Source organism: Motacilla alba, chromosome 1, assembly GCF_015832195.1.
Source record: "Motacilla alba alba isolate MOTALB_02 chromosome 1, Motacilla_alba_V1.0_pri, whole genome shotgun sequence".
NCBI lineage: Eukaryota > Metazoa > Chordata > Aves > Passeriformes > Motacillidae > Motacilla > Motacilla alba.
This window is the reverse complement of record NC_052016.1, coordinates 46282284-46304490: the sequence shown is the minus strand read 5'-3', so window position 1 is coordinate 46304490 and position 22207 is coordinate 46282284. Positions and strand designations below refer to the sequence as shown.

Genomic DNA, 22207 nt, shown 5'->3' with positions numbered 1-22207 from the left:
GGAGATCAGCCACTTGCAATTACAACTCACTTGGGACAGGAATAAAACTTTAGACCAAGGACATCATCTGAAAAATGTAAATGTTTGGAGACCAACAGCCCCATGTTTCAGCTGTCAGGATCAAGGACACAATCCAAAAACCTGGGCTGGACACCGCAGACTAGCTCATACCCTCTCATTTCAAGAGGAACTGTCAGTTCATTTTGATGCAAATGGCTTAGATGCCTCAGGCCTCGGCACTCGATGTTCTCGACTTTTTTGGCTTGCAGAGCAAAGTAAACCAGGGACAGGTTGATCCTTGCAGACCTCAGAGTGCCATGGCCTCTGCTCTACTGCCCAAGTCCCAGTCCTGTGCCTCTGCTCCCAGGTGAACTCTTCTGTGCAAATAAACTTAAAAAAATCCCAAAGGCAATTAAAAAAACCCCAAACCTTTCCAGACTCTCAGAGTGCTTTATTTAATCTCGTACAGAGCACCAGCTCTTTGGGCTTGTGCCTTTCCAGAGGAGTGATAGCCACCCTTCAGAAATGCCCTTGCCTGTAGGACCTCTCTTACCTGGAAGCACCCCTTTTGTCCTGAGCCCATGGGCCACAGAGAGCCATCTAAAGCCCATCAGCAGCAATGTAGCACATTTTACCCAGAAAGAAAGAGCAAAGGCATGGTCTTAGGGACAGAGGCCACTGCTTTGTCCATCTTTATTTCTTCAGCTGCAAAGATGAGTAGCTTGCTACAGTGCTTACACTTACAAAGCTGTAAGTGCTCACTACAGTGCAGATAATTTCTAGAATACATAGAAAACTTCACTGGTACACAGCACTCCTCACTTCCTCTGTTCTTATCAACAACCCATGTCAGAGTCTGTTCCATCAAAGTCAACTAATAAGGTGTATGAGTTAAGAGGTCAGCTGAGTATTGTAGAGTCACAGAATGGTTTGAGTTAGAAGGGACTTTACAATCATCTAGTTCCAACCCCCTGGCATGGGCAGGGACACCTTCCACCAGACTGAGTTGCTCAGAGCTCTGTCCAATACGGCCTTGAGCACTTCCAGGGATGGGGCACCCACAACTCCTCTGGGCAACCTGTGCCAGTGCCTCACCACGCTCACAGTAAAGAATTTCTTTGTGATATCTAATCTAAACCTACCTTCTTTCAGTTTAAAATCATTACTCCTTATCCTCTCACTACATGCCCCTTTAAAAAGTCACTCCTCAGCTTTCCTGTATTCCCTTCAGGTACTGGAAAGGACTTGTATCCCCCAAGCTCAGAACCATTGGAGACACACCAGAATATCTTGGTTACTATTCCAGGAGGACAAGGTGTCTCCAACAGGGACTGTAACCTCTGCTTGGCCAAGTGGACATCTCAGAGGTTTTATAGCATCCCAGGTGACACCAGCCACCTCTATGTGAGCATTCAAATCAAGCTGTGGTACAGTGACACCGCTCTTAGAAGCAGCCCTGAGTTCATCAGTCTGAGACCTGTCCTCACTCTGTCCTGCCTCACGAGACTAGAAACAGGTCAGTCAATTCCCCCCAAGATTTGTCCCCATGAGTTACTCCGGGAGCTTGAAGTGAGCAGCACAGCAGCTGGCACCCAAAGCTGCAGCCCTCCATCATGAGCAGGGAGTGAAACCCACCTCAAAAATCTCTTCATTGGTGAGATTTCTTTTTCTTTTTATTTCTTAAAATAGATGCATTAGCTGAGAGTAATTTAATGGCAAAAGCGTACAATAACAGGTTCAGTGAGGAACTGGTCTTCTTGGTGTAAGCTTGTATTGTTACTGCCCTTCTTCCTTGCACTGTATATCAGCAAAACCACTCCAGATTCAGATGAACTGCCTTACACATCCTCTTTCTCCAAGTCGCCTTCATCCCATCATGTCACGTTTTCACTTACATTGTGTCCTACCACATCTGCCCTCCACCCCTCGGGGTCTTTAAATGAAGTTTCTCTGGAGAATTTTATGCCTGACAATTTTTTGGATTTTTTCCCAAGAGATGAAAAAAAGCAGGGTCAGTCCAGACGTTCTCTGCAGATGTCAAAGAACAAATTCAAGTCTTTATTTGGGCATGTTAAATTTAGTTGACCCTCACATGAAGGGTGCAAGGTCAGGTATGTCCTTCCAGGAGTGTCTGATTGCAGAACAGGTTAAGACCTGGTTGCATTCACTCTCAGCCACATGCCACATGCATCTTCAACCCTTCCCTGTTCCTGCTGGCCAAATATGCTGTAAAACATTTGTTCCTAGAAAAAAAACTTAGTACATGTACGCTGTTTTAAAAGCTTGTGGAGCACTCATTTTGAGCAAGGAAGGCAAACCAGAGAAACCAATGGCTCCACTGCCACTGGCAAGGGAGCTGTAGTTTCTAGGACCTTGTAGCAGGTTCATTTAAGGTGGAAGGGAGTGTTTTTAATTACCGCCCCAAAAAATGTGCCTTTAAAATGCACTGTGTCCCTTTTTGTACTTAAAATAATTGGGTCAAATTTAAAAGTCATTGCTCAGTGAAAATAGCATTTGATTATAAATATAAAGGAATATATCTCCTAAGCTAGGTTAAGTAATAATCTGGTTGTCAGGCTTTTTCATCTCTTTTAATTTTCACTTCTTTTTAGACACTAATTATAGAGTTTTCCCACCAGATCACTCCATATCTTACCAAAACCTTTATTTCCCTTTGTACAGAGAGGTGTCACAGACAACATGGAGTTCCTGCACTTCTCCCCTTTTCTTCTCACAGCCATCACTTATGTGCCTGTATGTTCCTACCATGCCCTGCCAACAGGATATGCTTGGCCTGTGCCACTGTCACTTCCATGCACAGCCACTCCTGTCTGTCTGCAGGAGCTGGCACACTGCAGAAAACCTTCCTAAAGATTTGGCCTTTCACTCAGAGTGCATTGAGAAGAAGAAGACATCTGAGATTTCCCCATGAAAATGAGCTACCCACTCAACAGATGAACAAAGGTATCCTGGAAAGCCATATATGTACCCTAAAACAGGAAGATTTTACATAGAATTGGTTATAAAGAGCCACAAATGGAGAGATGATAAAGATTGACAGAGCAACTAAAAAGATATTAGTGTGGAAACTCTACAATAAATGCACAGTAAATGTAACCAACTTAATTCCATAATGCATATATGAGGTTTTTCCCCAGAATTATTTATGTTAACAGAGAGGTTCACAAAGTTTAAAAGTCTGTATCATTCCTATAGTTTCATTGAAGAGTCCAACACCACCCTGCTTTGTTACCATTTTCCAATGATTGCTTTGAGTATAATCATGTATCTCCTTTCATTAGTCAATGATAAATTTTTTTTACTGTTTCCTAGGTTTATTTTGATAATTGCTGAGAGTTGAGTTTAGTCTAGTCAGCTTTAAACAGACAAATTCTTAGCCCTATCTTCTGCTTTAGCCTTGTGCCTAGAACCCAGAGAAATATGGATTATCTTCATACCGTTTCATATCAGACAAAATATAACATTTCCCCTACTTTAAGCCAATCTAGTAATACCCCTCACATCAGTGAGGCATAGGCATTCCATTGGGCAAATCAGCACTAATTCCTATGCTCTTAATCTTTTATGCTCACAAAAATAAGATTGGATATCTACTGGAGAAGGGGAAAGGCTACAGAATTGCCAATGTTTTTCCAAAGACTGAGACTCTGCATCTGGTTCTCCAGACTTTTGGGATTATCGCTCTGTTTCATAGTGCTTCTTTTGTTGCAAAGTCCAGCAAACACTCAGCAGTTCCTTTACAAGGCACCACTATTTCCACTGATTTTTTCTGATCGCATACTCGATCAAAGAACATTATCATCAAGCCATTATTCCTCTCTATAACCTAAAGTGAGCAACAGAAAATGGCTCTCAATATACCAGGCTTAGTATCTCTGAGTGTATTTTTTACATTAACTTTAGCTACTGGAATTTGGGCTTCTTGGAAAAGCAGAAAGGATCAGCAGAACAGGAACCCAACAGAGATGGCCATGGTTGGAGGCAGGAATATACATGTTTTCATTGGATTGTTTACTGCAACAGGTAAGCTTTCCTAAAAGACTTTTCAAAATTCTTCTTAAAACGCATGTATTGCATAGATCTGGGTGACTTTTCTTTCAAAGGATGTGAACTCCTTTAATGTCAGGGTAGATTTTGCCTAAGTGTGACTTTAAAGGAGTATGGTTTCATGAATCATTTTGGGATGGATTCTTACAAACATCTTCACACTGAGCAGAACCTAATGTTTATGTATATTCTCCTAAATTAAAGAGATTCATTTAAGAGTTTAGTTAAGAGTTAAGAGTTTAATTTAAGAGTGACAAAAGAATACAACACTTTTCATTAAGGAGGACTGTGGTCTTAATCGTGAACCAGTTTCTGCTATCCAACATAACAGAAGAATTTTACTCACAGAAAAGTCCAGATCTGTGTGAAATAAATTGTCACTCGTGGTGAGCATCGGTCTCTCTCTTAAAGAGAGTTTCCCTCAACTTCCCTTTTCTCTCCTTGCTGCCTGGCATAATCTGAAATTTGCTTCCCTGAATTGTTTTTTGTAAAGTCATCCCCCAGTGGCATTTGCATGGGTAAGACACTTAAATCATTGTTGTAGGTTTGTTATCTGACTACATTGCCTGTTTGCATTTGTTTTCCCTAATGTCTATTTTTTTAGACCCTGTAAGTGATGCTCTTGAAGGAGGGCAATTCTACAAAGGCAATTCCATTTTCTCTAGCAAAAGTCTTCCTCTGAGAAAAAAATGTAATTAAAAATTACTATATTCAAATTGCCTCTAAATGTTTCAACATTGAGCTTTTCCATGCACACACAAATATTCATTCTTGAAGCTGGAAAATTATTTAGAGTGAGATTCTAGTACTATTACCTATAGTCAGCACGTTTCTGTATGGCAGCAAACTTTGCAAAGAAAATAGAGGTGTGATGAAATATTTGTATGAAAAAAAATGTTTACAAGTTCTCAGAGTGTTTTGCAGGGCTAGTTGAGAATATGTCTCTCAATTCTGACCTTTCATCTTCCATGATTACAGCCACCTGGGTTGGAGGAGCATATATAAACAGCACTGCTGAAATCGTCTATCTGCCTTCAAAAGGATTACTGTGGGTCCAGGCACCTGTGGGATTTGCCTTGTCCCTTGTTATTGGTAAATAATTCATGTGATTAGGACACATAAGCTTAAAAAATATATCATAAGACTATATTAAGATATATAACAGAATATAGGGTACATTTTAAATGTGATTTTGTTTTTTCAGTCTCCCATATATCAAGAAGAAGCAGTTAGAAACTGAACTGAAACATAGGGTAGCTTGGAGCTAGTGTAGAGTTTTGCCTGCTTGTAGTAATTTATGGGACAAAAATCTTATCTGAGGATTTAGAAGAATGTGTCTGTTGCTTTTTTGTGCATATTGCTTTTTTCTCATGGTCTCTAACTCACAGACTATTGAGAGTATTGGTATCTAATTTTTTTCCTTGGAATTTCTGAGTGATGAAATAATAGTATCTTGATTTTTTCCACTAGAATGCATTCTTCTGAGTAGTCTCGTCTCAGGATGAATGTGTTATGTATCCAGCTTATGCCATTTGTAGCTGGTCTTTTTGTAGTTTTTGGTTTTGTTTTGTTTGGTTGTGTTTTTTTGGTTTTTTTTTGAAACTAAGCTAAGTGTGCAGTGTTCTATACCCGAGATGCCATTTCTAACTCTGAGAATCACTGGACTCATGTTGAGGTTCAGCTCTCTTGCCAAGAACCAAAGTTGCTTTCAGGCCACATTGTGTTATACTATAACTCTCTAGGGACACAGGATGATGAAAGCAAGGAGACCTGTGCAGACCTTACACAGGAATTTCTAAAAGAACAATAACCTTTATTCTCAAGTCAAAGAAAAGAGTCCAACTGACGTGAATATGAATCAAGCTTGGAAATATACTGCCAGGACTGCTTATGTGAGTAATTCCTACTAATGAAACTGAGGAGTGCAGGTCTGATCCTGCAATCTTTGCTCAGGTCAGTAGTGCCCAGACAAGCAGTCCTGCTGGCTTCAGGGTTAGACATAATTCGTATTCTTTGGTTTTAATGAGATGGCTGCACATCTGAGGTCCAATATTTAGATGAAGGTGGGTGAGACTCTGCTCAATATGCAGATTAAAACCATATGGATCTGGGAAGAGACAATGAAGCCACCAAAATGAAAAGTGTAATCAGAAAAGGACCATATATCAACAGGTTGCATCACATGACCAAGGACAAAACTTTGCCTCCTTTTTAGCCAAATATGAGACTTCAATGCCTCACTCTGTCTACTGACATATTCCATGGGATGTTTTTCAGAAAACTTTGTCTCAGATTGGTAGGTCTTTGAGGATGCAGAAGAGATTATATATGGTTATCCACTGAGCTAAAGTCCTGTTACAGTCACACAGGTATTTTGTACCATCTGGAGTGCCACAGGGGGTGACCTCCAGTAGCTACTCCAGAAAGATCCAAGTGTGCCATAAGTGGACGGTCATATATATAAGCTGTAAGCAGATATCCTTCATAAGATGGGAACTCTCAAATGGATGAAACCCTACATTTAGCAAGTGAATTTAAACCCTGGTGTCTGGTTGGCTGCATCACTCTCTAGGGTCCATTACGTACGAATTCACATATACCATATTACTCTTACCTCTTTTTTTCCTGGAATATAAAATATGCAAAATTCTACCAAAATGTCATTTCTATCTAATAGGTGGTTTCTTCTTTGTAAATCCAATGAGATCAAAGAATTATGTGACTGTGATGGACCCCCTTCAAGAAACTTATGGGAACATGATGGGAACCTTACTCTTCATTCCACCACTGCTAGGAGAGGTGTTCTGGTTTGCAGCCATCCTGGCATCCCTGGGTAAATACTTACTTTCCTGTTATATTTGTTAAAGGTCACGTGGACTGACAAAGTGTAGTACACCTTTGGGAATAGTGGAAAGCTGTGCTTCATGTCTTCTTTTGTGAGAGGAACAAGCATTTCTCATTTCTAGAAAATATATTTGCAGGTTTAAAACAAATAGTGCTATATATTCATTATTTTATAATAGAGAACTCTTCCAATATGAGTTTGTACCTTCCTCTTCCCTGTAGGAGAGCAGATATAAAAAGGCAAAGTGCCTTGGCAATGGCCATGCAGCAAGGTGAAGCAGTAAAAGCAGGAAGGAATCATGGGCTCTCTCAAGCTCCCACTGTGCACTCTCTCTGTAGACTGTGTTTTTCATACAGTATGTTGTACTGGCACCAGGGAAATAACATATCCTTATTTATCCTGTATTCTGCACATATGAAATCTGTCTTAAAATATTTGACTGCTGTCCTTATCTGCAGGAGCAACAATGAGGGTCATCTTGGATATTGGAGGCTCTTTGGCTATCACCATCTCAGCCTGTACTGTTATACTTTACACTCTGCTGGGAGGCCTCTACTCTGTTGCCTACACCGATGTCATCCAGATGGTTTTCATTACCCTCAGCCTGGCAAGTCCTGTGCATTTCTTTGCTAGTTTTCTAACTAAAGGGAAAAGTCCTGCTCTTCTTTTCAGCATGTCTGAGACAAAAAATAACTTCCTTGACCTGCAGTTCCCCTTTAGGAGAACATATTTCCTGAAAAATGTTACAGTCTTTATAAATCTTTGTACCTTATGCATTTCAGACAGTGCTCACACAAGCCACTGGCCTTGCTGGGTGAACACAAAAAGGTCTGCACAAAAGTGAAGTTTGCAGAACCTGCCTAGAACCATCTTGAATGGAGAGAGATCTGTCTACAGAAAGTACCAATTAACCTGAAATACAGACTCATGTTCTTGATGATGCCATGAACAGAAACATATAGATTCAGAGTCAGGAAGGGGGAGAAAGGAAGACTCTAAGTCTAAGCTTAATCTTATGTAACTCAAAGTTCTACATCTACCTTACCAGAACAAGGACACTGGGAAAATGGCTAACAACTTCTATTTCTATCCTAGTGGATCTGTATTCCCTTTGCCCTGGTGAATTCTGCAACGGAAAGTATTTATTACACTGCAACCCATCAATCTTACCAAGACCCTTGGATTGGGAAGATAGAAAAACAGTATCTTGGAAGGTGGCTGGATGACTTCTTCTACTTGGTATGGAGTACTTCTTGGACAAGTGCTTGGGAGGAGGAATTGTGCGGGGACTTTCTGTCTGGAAAGCTTGTGGGTTCAACCAGCCAGGAGCCCTGCACTGTATGGCCAGTTGACACGGGCTGGAGGTGTAAAACTGTCCCTCAGCACCCCCTGCAACAACCTAAGTGGACTGGGGAGACCCCGGGCTCAGGGGTGAAAAGATGCAGTAGAGGCACTCCATCCTTTACCCACATGGAGGAACATACCTTTTGGGTAAGACCATGCAGGCAGCCAGTTCCTCTCCTGGTACCTAAATGAGTAATTTCCTACCTTTTGAGATGCTGGTCTTGCAGCCTCAATAGTGTGCTTTTAACATAAATATGTAAAATTCCCTCTATTTGAAAAAAAAATAAAATTACATGAATGCCAGTCATCAGGAAGCACAGTGTGATTGGCTCCACTGCACAACACAAGTTTTGAGTTACCAATATAGCCAAGACTCCAGGAGGTTGTTCTGCTCTTACTAAACTGATAATAGGGACACATAGAAGTTTGTTTGGTGAGGACAGAATCTTCAGATTTTATCTGATTAATTTTGTTTACTAAGAAAGTGAAAATTATGGTTTTATTTTTTTGTTTTAAAAGCTGAATAGCTAAATTTGGGTAGATATATTTAGAAAAGCTGCATTCCTGAAAAACTTCCCTTTCACTTCCTCTGTGCCTGATTCACAATTCCAAACAACCATTTTTCAGCTTTCTGCATCTGCCAAACCATTAACCTGTTTTCATTAAAATTTCACATCCAATGTGAAATGGATGAAAACAAAGGAAACAGGGAATTCTCAACTATCAGAAATATTATCCTCAAGAGTTAGAGCTGGGCAACATTTATGCACTTGAAATGAGAATTTGATGATTTGAAATTAGAATTTATTATGGGTGATGCCCTTCAACAGCCTGGTGGGTACCACTGGTAACCAATGAATGTTTCAGGTGCTTGGGAGCATTCCGTGGCAGACTTACTTCCAAAGGGTGCTCTCTGCTGCCTCGACAGGACAGGCAAGGCTCATCTCCTACCTCTCTGGACTCGGGTGCTTTGCAATGGCCATCCCCTCAGTGCTCATTGGGGCAGTTGCAGCATCAACAGGTAAAACAAATCGTTTGTCTCTGAGTAACCAGTGTGGTTTTGGCAAAGGTGATTAAAATGGGATCTAAAGAAGTCCTAACAGAGACTTCAAATTACCCCGTCCCATGATCCTTGACACCAAGATAGGTTATCCATCCAGAAAATGTGGGGCCCTCTGAAGTACACTGCACAACTACTTACAGATGTTTAAACAGCCCCAAGACCTGTTTAAAGCTATTTCCTTAGGATTAAATTACTTCTCCCAGACTTTGTGTTGAGGAAAGAGGAAGGCAGACTCTCTAAAACCTTATAATAACCATATAATCCTATTTCAGAAGAAATTTTATGCTTCCTTCTGTTCATGCCTTAGACATGTAAGACACACAGATTGTTATTAAGGTTCTTGCTTGAAGGAATCAAGAAGTTCAGTCCTGTAAACTCACAGTCTCCATGGAGGGAATCAGTCCTGTGTTGGCTGTGAGCAAGGGTAAAAGGGTAAAAGAGCAGCCAGATCACTGAACATTTGAGGAAATCAGCTGAAGTCATGACTTCATCCAATTCCCTTCTCCTCAAGAGCAGTGTCTAGAGGTTGACCTTTAATTGAGTCAATTCTGGAATCACACAAAGCACACCCATTTCCATAGATGCTGCTGAGGAAAAGGGAAAGTTTTGATCTAGTGGGAGCTGCAGCATGCTAAGGGGAATCACAAAAGTTCACAAAAGAACCCAAAAAAATCTATCTAAGTCATAAAATACTGAGGAGATCTCAGTTCTTAGCCCTTCTGTGACTGGCCCCTATAAAAAGACAATTTCAAAGCCAGCAGAAATGTTCACAAAGGATTTGTTGTGACTTTTCCTTGTTTTGTTTTAAAGACTGGAATCAGACAAGCTACGGTCTTCCAAGTCCATTTGAGAGAGGGGAGTCAGCGATGATCCTACCACTTGTTTTACAACATCTCTGCCCAGCATATATCTCCATTACTGGTTTGGGAGCCATTGCTGCTGCTGCAATGTCTTCTGCAGATTCAGCTCTTCTCTCCACTGGCTCCATGTTTGCTCACAATATCTACAGGAAAATCCTGAGGAAAAAGGTAACTGCTTGCAGCATTCAGTAGTTTTGGTGTCAGGAAAGACAGTCTTGTTTCAAGGCTATTTCTAAACCAGTCTGCAACTGGAGGTGTGTGTCCTTCAGCTGCTGAACTGGTTTCTGGAGACAGAGCTCCAAACATAAACCAGGGGTGTTCATATCCTTGGTAGGGGTACCAATACCCATACTGGTGAGCTTTGCTCATTCTAACAAGACAAGTATAAAATTTGGACTAAGGTATTAATGGAAACAGCATAAAACCATGACCCTTAAAATCAGAGGGTTAAAACCCTTAAAACCCTCCAGGGGTACCTTGCCTTGCCTGGCTGCTGGTAGCAAGTGGTGCCTGAAAGCATCAAGGGCTTGGGGAGAACCAGCCCAGGCCAGGGCAGTGCTGGCCATGCTGCCAAAAAACACTGTGTCTCTAATGCTGCGATCTCTGCTTTACAGGCTTCAGAGAGAGAGGTGTTGTGGGCCATGAGGACCTCCATGTTGGTGTTTGGGGCCGGGGCTGCTGGTCTGGCTTTTTACTCCAGCTCTGTCTACGACCTCTGGTTCCTCAGTGGGGAGCTGGTGTATGCCCTCCTCTTCCCCCAGCTCTGCTGTGCCCTCTTTGCACCCAGCACGAACACCTACGGATCAGCTGCTGGCTTCTTGGTTGGGCTCCTGCTGAGGCTGCTGGCAGGGGAGCCTGCCCTGAGCATCCCCCCTGTCATCCACTACCCAGCCTGCTCCCTGGTGAATGGGACCTACAGCCAGCTCTTCCCCTTTAAAACATTCACCGTGCTTCTTACCTTGGGCACAATCCTTGCTGTTTCACACCTGGCCAAGGCTTTGTTTCAGAACAACCTCCTCCCTCGCAGCTGGGATGTTTGCAATATCACGGGGGGAACTGCCATCCTCATCCCCTTGCAGCAGGTGGAGAAACAGGAGCGTTTGCCAAACACTGCACTAGAAGAGAACCACGATTAAATATGGGCTTTCATTTGAAAGGCCACGGCGTGTTCAGCGGTTCGAGCCTGGCACAGACAGCATCGCTCTTTGCTTTCTCCACTAATGATTTATTTAAATTCCTCACAAAGAAATAAAGAGGCATTCTGTTCATCCAAGGAGAATATGTGAGTTTGAAGTCAGCAGTGATTAAAATCACATGGTGATGGAGCACAATCTTGTGGTGATGAACATGGGACACCTTGGGCCCCAGCAGTGGTTGCTTTGAGGTGCCCCTGGTATTCCACCTGAAGGCAAAGCTATAATCCTGCTCCAACACTTAGGGTGTTCCCAAGTCACCCACTTTTCTGACCACATGGAAGACAAATTAATGCCTGATAGATTGGATATTCTTGATTAAAAAAAAAAAAAAAAGGTGAGCAGACCTGTTTCCATTACAGCAAGGAGTTTAGCATAATCATCCCTGGGGAGCACATCAAACCCCTGAAAATACAAATTACTGAAAGTAGTGCAACTACCACAGCAGTACAGCAGTAATATCAGTTCTGCACCATTCCTTGTATGCTTTACAAAGCCTTCCTTCATACTGCAAAAGTTTTTGCACGTCTCTCCCCAGTGCAGTATCTGCCAGTGGATCCCTCAGCCTGGGAATGTGTGAGACATCCCCTCTATAAAAACTGGTAGGGCAGTAACAGGTAAGCAAGGTAAAGCAACAGCCCTTAACTATTCACTAAGAAAAATTTACATAGTCACTATTTCACAAAAACCAGATAGAAAAAGAGAGGTGCCAGACAGACTATTGGAATTTTGTCTAAAACCTGTTAAATTGAAACCTAAATATTGTCTAAAACCTCTAAAACCTGTTAAATCACTTATGTCAAGGTTTTACCCTAGCACAGTGATGGGATGGCATGTGACATACACAAATTGGTGTGTGAGAAGTCAGAGGACTGTGATGACAGAAAGGTGCTGGAAACTGATCCTAAACTTTCCTGCAGGGACACAAAATCCTAAAATGCTGAAGGTAAGATCCCAAAAGATTCAAGCCACAGATAAGCACAGAAAAGCTCCCAATACCTTGTTCGCATAAATTCTTAATGGCTTGGAAGACAAGAAACCCAGATATATAGCGAGTTTGGACTCTAGCCTGAAGTCTGATGGACTGAGAACATGCCCCAGTGAGATGGAGCATTAAGATGTGAGCTGAATTAAAGATTCAGGAGGATTCCATAGTAATGGCTCACAGATGGCTGTCATTTTATTCTTCCTTCAGCAGCTGTGCAGCAAGCAGCATCTTACCAGGGTCAGTTGCAATCCACCAGGAACCACACTCACAGTACCTTTCCAAAGTGGTTGGGGAGCTGGCATGAGTGGAAGTACCTGGCACTACTGAAAGGAAGATATTTACTGGCATAACCAAAATATCCCACAGCAGAATAACCCTCACAGCCAAGTGAACTGCTGAGGAGAAAACAAGGTGCTGCTCCGTGATTTACTTCCAGCATGTGCATGCACAAGGTGAGAAGCTCCACTGGTGCCACTGCGCATTCCTGCAGCAAGCTCAGCAAGAAGCCACAAGACTCTGAATTGTACCAAGGCAATTGCCTTGGCTTGGGAGGAAGAATGCCAGCTCTGCACTCTAGACATGGCTTTGAGGATTCTGCTCGCTGTGGGGGATCATTCATCGCTTTTAAAATATCCATCCTCAGCAAGGTGGAGACTCTGCTCCCCCTCAGGAAAATTTCACATAACCTTAAATTTTGTGCTAGTGTCAGTGAACACCTGGGAACACTAACCTTCCAATGCACAGCTGTCCTGTTGTTATACTTTGTTAAGCCAAGACCAGAAATTCTCTCCTGTGTCTCTAGAGACTGCCATGAAATATTAATTATAACGTGTCTAGAAAAGGGGAAAAAAAACTGGTTTAAAAATCAAAAGCTTTGCCATTGACTATGGCCCTAGGCTGTCACCCACGGGAGTCTTTCACACAGCAGTGATTTGAATGGGAGCGTGTGAGGTTGTGCTTACGCAAGGGAGGCACCAAAGCTATCATTACCCCAGCGCCAGGAGAACAGGGCTCTTGTTAAAGCACAGTTGCTGGATGCTGACTCAAACGTACTCCCCTGAGAGATTTAGGGGTGACCTAGTTTGGGGACCTGTCCATCCCCCTGTGTGGGGCAGATCAAAGCTGACATGCTGCAATTGAACCAGGGCACAGACCTGCTGCACGACCCAGATGGGAGTGAAGCTCCAATGTCCTCATGCCAAGGTTATCACCCTACTTCCTGACCATAGAATCAAAGAATGTTAAGGGCTTGGAAAAGACCTTGAAGATCATCTAGTTCCAAGCCCCCTGCCATGGGCAGGGATACCACTTACTAGGTGAGGTTGCTCAGGGCCCCATTCAACCTGGCTTTGAACACTTCCAGGGACTGGGCATCCACAACTTCCCTGGGCAACCTGTTTCTGTGCCTCACCAACCTTTGAGTAAAGATTTATTATTTAATCTAAAAATACCCTCTTTCATTTAAAATATACTGCCCCTTGTCCTGTCACTATCTGTTTATACAAAAAGTTCCCTTCTCTCTTTTTTATAAGCCCCCCTCAGGGCATTTGAAGGCTGCAATGAGGACTCCATGGAGCTTTCTCTTCTGCAGGCTGAGCAACTCCTAATCTCTCAGACTGTCTCCACAGGAGAGGTGCTCCAACCCTCTGATCATCTTTGTGGCTTCCTCTGGATCCAGTCAGCACATCTTTCCTGTGCTGGGACCCCAGAGTTGGTTGCAGCACTGTAGGTAGGGTCTCACAAGAGCAGAGCAGAGCAGAGGGGCAGAATGCACTCCCTCACCCTGCAGGCCACGTTGCTTTTGATGCAGCCCAGGATCCATTCCACACAGCAGCTCTGACAGGCAAATGCCTACATCTGGAGATACCTTTCTACTGTTGTGCTCAACTTCTCCTGCTTTTACCCTGCAGAGACCCAAAGTTTGATACTGAAGCCTTTCTGTGCAAACAGGTTTGGCATGGCAGGCAATAGATGCACAGCTTCCTGAGAGAGCAGCGAAGGACACTGCTGAAGAGTGTCACCATCTCCACCATGTTACCACCCAGCGTCACCACAGAAACTCACAGAGACTTCAAACATGAGAGTCTTTGCTGTCAGGGGTATCTGGCATACTCAGCCATACCTGGCCCTTGCAAAGCTTTCCTAAATTTCATACCACTAACAGCACTCTGCTTTGCGTGAAGAAAAGAAAATGGCAAAAACACAATTACTGTAACTCTCATGAATGCTTACCATTTTCCATCCTTATATGACTCTCTCCTCCGAACATCCCCCAGCAAACTTAAAAAGAAAACATTCATCAAGGTTGGACAAAGTTTTGGAAGCAATTAGCTGCAAGTAAAATAAATACAAAAGTACTTCTGTCCTATACTTAATGCCCAAATGCCTAGTTGTTCCAGCCCAGCAGACTCAAGGTGCTTGAGGTGTTGCCAGCATGGGGGATAATGACCCAACTCCTATGAAGCCATTCTGTTCATGGGTTACAGCCTCCAGTACACATTCCCTTATTTTTCTTCCAGTTTACCACTCCACATGTGGATTTACCTCCTTTGACCCTTAGAAGTGTCCATGACAATGACTCTATGCAGTTTCAGTTTTCATTAACTTTTCTCAGCCTAGACAGCTGCTACATAAAGTAGCAAACACCAGCATCCAGCAGTACTCTATTGTTGGGTTGGCAGGATCCACTGAGATACCCTGAGGCTTACATTGTCTTGTCTTTCTTTGACATTTTTAGAGTTCATCTTTAGAGCATCTGAGATGGTATCAGACTGAAATCCAATTAGGAAAGAAGAACCATACAAAATCAATGCCATGTGCATTAGGTAGATTAACAACTGGCAGGTTTGAAATGTAATTGCAAGTAGGAAGTTACCATCCAGTATCAGAACCTCTAGTGAGGGTGATTCTTGACATTGTGCTTTGGAACTGCACTTAACCAGTGACTGGGTGGGCAATGTGAGGAGCAGCCCACATCGTGCACTCAGCTGGTCAAACGAGCTGCAGGTCAGTGTGGGCTCATGGACAATCTAATGCAGGTGTCTACAGATAGATCAAGTGTATTACAGCCGAAAACCAACTGCTGGCTGTGTTGTCCTCAAAGGAATGCCTGAGTGATGCTATGCACCTCAGTGTCAAGATTTAGGTGAGATCAATCTTACCCAGAGCATGCTCCCGCTACTTTGTCTCTTTTTTTTTTCCCTAACAGGCAGGGTTCATAACAACATCCAGTGTCTGAAAGTTGAAACTAGACAAATTAAGACTAAAATGAGGCTTAGCATTTTAAATGTAACATCCATTAAGTAGAGCAAGTTGGCAAGGGCTGAGGTGGATTTGCCATCACTGAAAAGGCTGCAGTGAAAGTGGAAGCCTTTCTCAAATTTATCCCTCTGTTTTAAGAGGAATCCATTCAGTGTAGCCCTTGAGTATCTGATGTCCAGCCCAGAGTTCAGACCAACAAATCCCAGTAACATTGTTTGCTCCTTACTTCCCTCAGCCCAGCTGGAGATGAGCAATCAGGTACCCCTGAGGTAACCACTGCCACTTCTGTCTCAATGCTGACATTGCTCAGAGCCCTGCTTGCCACCCTTTTGAACTCCAAAAATAAGAAGTTAAAAACACAGTGTGCTTTGGATTTCTAAATCTAAACTGGATCCTCCATCAGCAGACCCTCTGTATCCTGGACCCCAAGGGGTCTGTTCATACATGAGAGAAGAAAGTCTCCTTCTCTCAGTGACAGTGCTGCATGACTCCTCCAGCAGCCACCTACCCATCCTGCACTGAAAAAACAAGTTGCCATCTCTGCTGTGTTGTGACCAGTTCCTAAGTCCTCCACACACATAGGCTGAGGTGGGGCATAAGGCCAAGGCTATAAGTGCTGTTGTGACGTCAGTGAGTGGTGCTCCAGGGGGAAACCACCCATTGTGCCTGTGCAAGGGTCTGAGCTGTGACTGCCCTGAGCTACCCGTACTTGTTTCCACGGGAGACACCATAAATACACCACCATTGCTCAATCACAGTCATTATTTGAAAGGCCACATGCCTGACATGCTTCAGCAGTTGTTCTGCAAAGCCAGACGGGCTCAATTCAATTCACTTCGGTGCTCTGTATTCCAGCTGCCTTGCAGGTGCTGTGTCCAGGCAAGGGAACCAGCACAGATAAGGAGGTTGCCTGCAGCAAGGATCATCAAGTCTGGCTCTCCAGAGAGACCCTGTAGCAGCCCCTGCTCAGTGCTTCAGCAAGCCCATAGTGAGCCTAATAAGTGGTAGAAAAAAGACACCATGAGGACACAGCTGTGTTGACAGGGCAGGTCAAAGTAAATACTTTGCACCAAATTTAGGCCAAATGAATTGGAGAGCTGTTTAGGTGATCCACATAAAAAGTGTGGTTAAGACTGAAGTGTGAATATTTAAACAATGCATTTCAATTAGACCAACTTAATAATGTTTAATTATTACTTTTCGTAATTATTACTCATGTTTAATTTTGCTTGTCGCCCAACCTGTACATATCAGATTAAGATGTAATGTACATATCCTGCATCCTAGGACAGTGATCACATCAGAGATAAGAGACAGGCTTGAGCACCTGGAGCATCCCAAGATTTGAGATGAAAAAGCTTGTGCTATTCTGGTAATGGACAGCAACAGAGACAAAAAAAGGGGGAAAAAGAGGGGGAAAAGGAAAGACGGAAGATGTTGAGGCTCATCCCTGGATTGGGGTGACCCCGAAAGATGAAAAGTCTCTCCTCCAATCCGTGTCTTCAAAGAAAGACTCATTAGTCCTCAGTTGTCCGGTCTCAAGGTAGTTTATTGTACGTTATCTAAAAGATTTTCTTCCTGAACCGCTGTGGCCCGTTCAGCAGGTCAGACAAAGGCACTCTGCCCTCCCAGGGGGCTGGTGCTATCTTTTATATCATATATTACGTACTACATGTTTATACCTTTTCCCCAATGCCTATTATCTATATTGAATGGTGACTTTCTACTCTAGACCAATCTGTGAGTGCCAACACCACCAAAGACATGGAGGCTAGGAAGGAGAAAGAAGGAGGACAGGGCACACCCAAATCCCTCCATCTTAGAATCCCCTGACCCCCATGTACAAAACTTGGACCCCTGCGTACAGGGCTTAAAACCCCGCTGTACAGCACTCAAAAATCCTTCCTTTCACTTTGTGACTACTTCTACTACAATATCTAAACTTTTGTGACTTCTTGTTCTTCCTGCAAGGTTGGTAAATTGTTCCATGGGTCAGATTCAAAGCCACAGGGATTTCTGGCTGCATGCCAGGGTCTCAGATGCTTCTGACCTGGGTCTGGAACATCCAAGAATGTCTGAGGGACATTCTGGGTTCCGACAGGAAGAGACCCTTTTGCACTTGTCCCTTCCCTTTTTGAGCCTGTTTTCAATCTGCACACAGTGGACAGACATGCTATTCACTTTGCTGAATTCTGCAATTGAAAATATTTATATTGCTAATGAGCAACATTGAAAAATACCATGGGTCTGCAAAGTTGAACTAGAAACTTGGAAAATGGTCAGATAAATCTTCCTTGTGATAAAGGCTCCTCTTGTATAGTCTTTGTATGGTATAACATTAACCCATAGACAGTAACCTGGGACATTGATGTGAGGTGAAGGGTTGTAGGAATGACTGACCTTCTGGTGTCCAAAGTGGAACACAATTATTTTATTTTATTGGAATTTTATTAATATTTTACTTTAATTTTACTACCACAAGTTGAGTTAATCAGTGACATCAGCCTGGGCTGCAGTGACGGAGTTCACATCCTGATGGATAAAGGTCTGGCGAAGAATAAAATCAGGAGCCTGAATTTGAGGAAAAAAAAACTTCCAATCCTTCAAAGAGTTAGTCAATAGGACACCTGTGGAAAACTGCCCTCAGGGGCAAGGGAGCAGAAGAGAGGTGAGAGATTTTAAAGGACATTTTTCAAAGAGCATAAAAGCTCTCAATCCCCAGGTATAAGAAATCAGGAAAGGAAGGCAAGAGACCAGCATGGCTGAGTTGAGACCTGCTAGAGAAACTAAATGCACAGGCAGTGGAGCAGGGACAGGTATGCTGGGAAGAGTATAAGGACATTGCTCAGGTGTGTAAAGACAGGGTGAGGAAGGCCAAGGAGCAGCTGTAGTGAAAAGAAAATGAGTATTGGTTTTAAATTGGAGGAGATTCAATTTGTATTAGATATAAGGAAGAAAATTTTTACAGTGAGGGTGGTGAAATACTAGAACAGGTTGCTCAGAGAGGCAGGATAAAGACTGCCTTAGAGACTCAAGATAGTGAGGATTTATTTTCTCTGTTTTGATATAAACTTCCTAGAAAAAAAAAAGAACTTTGTGCTTTGGTTTCCCAATGAAAGAACATGGGGATATTCCACTCTGTGAGTACAGAGGAAGGATGTATTGTCTCAGAAGATATTTACTGCCACAACAGCACCCCATGGGCAAATGTCAGCCATCCCTGCTCAAAGGTGTGCTTTGAGCACCTCCAATTTGAGAAAAGCTGTTTCTAAATGTCTCCCTTCTACTAAGCATCTGTGCATTCTCAAATAAACATTTCTGCATCATCATTTGATTTTTTTTTCCTCTATTTCCCTAACCTGAAAACCCACAGGCCAAACCCACAAGTTTTAGGCAGTCTACACAGCTTAAAAAGTGGATGAATGCTGTCAGACCAGAACTGCTCATTGTCTTTCTTCTTACAGCTGTTGATTGATTTGAGGTGAGAAAGGGGCTTATTTTTCTGCAGAAAAAATAAAAGGCAAAAAGAAACCAGTGACACGCAAAGGCAGATTTGACCAGGTTTTACTTCAGATGCTGAGAAATCCTTTTTCATCTTATACAAATGGAAGGAATGTTTTTACACGCCAAGACCTCACAACAAATGTTCTTCTCACTTCCAGAAGACCAGAATGAGCTGAGCACGGATTACTAACCTCATGTGAAAGAGGAGGGGCCAGCAGAATGTTACCTATTTTTGACTACTCCTGTGCCAGGTGCATGTTTCTTTGCTGGTCTGGAAGCCTGCAGCTCTCTCCTGCTCTCTGCCAGCTGTTTGCCAGCTCACTGCAACATCAACCAAAAACAGTGATGCAGCCTCTGCAGACCAGGCAGATGAAATGCCCTGCAGTCGCTGTTAACATTTCTTCGCTGAGTTTTCTCCTATGGTTTCTTGCAGGATGAAATTACCTCTAAAGGGCTATCTCAGGTCTGTAATCTCTTCAAATATTTAACTCTGGTGGTTTTTATCTTTTTTTCAGCAAAAGACAAGGTCAAGCATTTTATCAAGTCCAAAAAAGACATCAATGCAAAAGGGTGAGAAAAAAAAAAGCAAACCCTCTGTATAAAGCACTTCAGTGTACTCATGCAGCATATTAGAGAGCAAAAGGAGCTTTCTGGCTCCTATCTGGCTGTTGTTGCAATCGTTAATGTGGTTTTGTTCCATTACTAATGGCACCAGAATGAGAAATCAGGCCCTCCAGACAAACTTGAGAGACTGTTGTTTCCCATCTGGCAATGAGAAGAAAAGAAAAAACATTTCAAATAATGGAAATAAGCAAAGGGAAGACCTAAAATACTGAGCATGTAGCAGTAAAATCTGCAGATCACTACAGCAGGATAGGAATGGCAAACTAAATCTTTTACAGACCTTGTAAGTCATTCCCAGAGCCTGGTAGTTTAAGGCCACTTTGTAATTAAACAAAGACAACCTAATTTTTTACAGTGTGTATTATATAGCTTGATACATTAATGTTTCCTAGAACTGCTGATTGACAAGCAGAGAAAAATAAAACCAGAAGAGCAGCTTAGCAGCTTTAATTGATGAAAAACCTACAACCTGCAGTGGCATATCATTAGCCTCATCTGAATGTGGTTGGGCAGGATTTTAATAAAAAGCTTTGCTAGGAAAATACATCATAGATATGCCAAGGCAAGTAAAATTAAGAATAACACTCCAATCTGACTTTTCTGTAAAGTTACTCTGAGTTAACTACCAAATCCTGCAGCAGAGCCAGGCAGGGTGCATCCTTTCACTCACACCTGGCAGACAAAGTTCACCTGCTAAAGCTTTGCACCAATGCCCAAGCACCAAAGCCCAGGATGTCCACAGCATCCGCTTCAAACTCCAGCCCAACAGCAGGTGATATCTGCTGAAGTTCATCCCCCATTGCCTTTGGGGTGCTGGGAGGTAGATGGGTACCGGCAAGATTTAGAATGGGTCAAGCATCAAGGTTAACCTTGACAACCTTCAGTACTTTGGTTGCTAATCAATAATCCAGCCATCACCAGCAGAAGAGGAAATTACTTCAGGTTAAGCCAGAAGATACTACTAAAAATTGCTTCTCTGGAAGGGTTGTCAATCACTTGAACAGGCTGCCCAGGAAGTGGTGGAGTCACCACCCTGGAGGTATTTAAAAGACACGTACATGTGGTTCTTATGGGCAGTGGTGGACTTGGCAGTGCTGGGTTAATGGTTGGCTTGGTGATCTCTTCCAGCCAAACTGATTCTATGACTCCTTGAAGCCAAGTGATTCTCTCCATAGTCACTTGTTGATGGACTGCACCCCATGGCCTCCAGCACCAGCCCCTACAGTGCAGCTCATATGGCCACACTTCTCCATAGGCTGCAGGCAAGAAGACTGCCCTGAAAATTTCCCCTGCCCCTGCTGCTCCCCCTGCCTTGTCAGTGGGCCCCCACCCTGCCCAGCTGTCACCCAGCACTGCCATTTCACACTCCAATGCATTTCTGCTTAAGAGAAACCTCCTCCCTTGCAGGGGGCATGTTTGCAGCACAGAGAGAGGAAGCATTGCTTCCAAGGGGCTCTCAGGGAGAGAGGAACCAGCCAGCTTTCAAATAAATACAGTTTATAATAGCTTGATTAAATGCTTTCTTAATGCTGAGCACTTTGTGATATGTATTTCTTGAGGGGCAGTTTATACTAAAAAAAAAAATCCAACCTCTAGATATTTTATAATTTTCCCTTTAAAAAAGACTTTAAAAGTTCTTTACTTAATTATTGATGCTGAACACAAACACAGGACTTTCTTTTATCGCAAGACTGAACATTTGACCTATGGTAGCCAAAACTGTGAAAATTTGAGAGGACTAAGCCTGTATTTCAGTTTCGTTACTACCATCTGTCTTTCCAATAGAGTGTATTTACTCAATGCAACCAGTTTGATACATTTAAAATATGCAGGGTTCAATTAATTTTATATGAGAATATAGCTCATAAGCTGTGCTGCCAAAATAGTTTACTGGGCCATAAGCTCAAAAATAATTTAAATAAAGGGCGAAAGAAATAAAAAAGGAAAATTACACAAAGTCACATCACCATGAGACTTTCTTTAATGCTCTGAGGAATAAAACTGCCATAAAGTGATGGGATCAGGAAGAAACTTCATCTGACACAATCTCTCCCAGGGGAAGCACTACACACTTTTTCATGCAATTATGTTTTCAGCAGGGACACCCAGGCACAATGTTGGCCTCACGCAGCAGAGGGGATTTGGCAAAGCACAGGATCAGCTCAGACAGATGAGGCAGAAGGGAAGTACTTCCTGGCCTGCCCCTGTAGATCCAGTGCACACACACTTCCAGGCAACCTCAGCAGTAGGGCAGGCTGCAAAACCTACGTGGGATCAAACTCTTGGGCAATACGTCCTCACTGACCTCGCTTTCCCTGCCCCTTCATCTGAGTATCATCGCTGAAGTTTCAGGAGATGCACCAGAAGTTGGTGAAGCTGGAGATTTTTTTGCACCTAAACAAAATCTGGGCCCTGGAGTCCATGAAGATTGCACCGTCTCTTGTCAAGGCCTGACTT

General features: G+C 42.9%; 1 protein-coding gene across 3 annotated transcripts; it reads left to right on the top strand.

The window, feature by feature from the left end:
- Positions 1-1075: 1075 nt before the first annotated feature.
- Positions 1076-11390, top strand: LOC119697674 (high affinity choline transporter 1-like). Of its 3 annotated transcripts, XM_038128717.1 has the most exons (10): positions 1076-1654; positions 2683-2964; positions 3925-4044; positions 5047-5160; positions 6746-6901; positions 7372-7520; positions 8009-8152; positions 9125-9278; positions 10131-10348; positions 10795-11390. In XM_038128717.1, exons 2-10 carry the CDS (start codon positions 2757-2759, stop codon positions 11314-11316), a joined length of 1785 nt encoding a protein of 594 aa, XP_037984645.1. In that variant the 5' UTR covers positions 1076-1654; positions 2683-2756; the 3' UTR covers positions 11317-11390. The 3 variants fall into 3 exon arrangements, with proteins under 3 accessions (XP_037984645.1, XP_037984664.1, XP_037984655.1); XM_038128736.1 differs by lacking the exon at positions 5047-5160 and having other exon boundaries at positions 6774-6901; XM_038128727.1 differs by lacking the exon at positions 1076-1654 and having other exon boundaries at positions 2031-2964.
- Positions 11391-22207: the final 10817 nt, after the last annotated feature.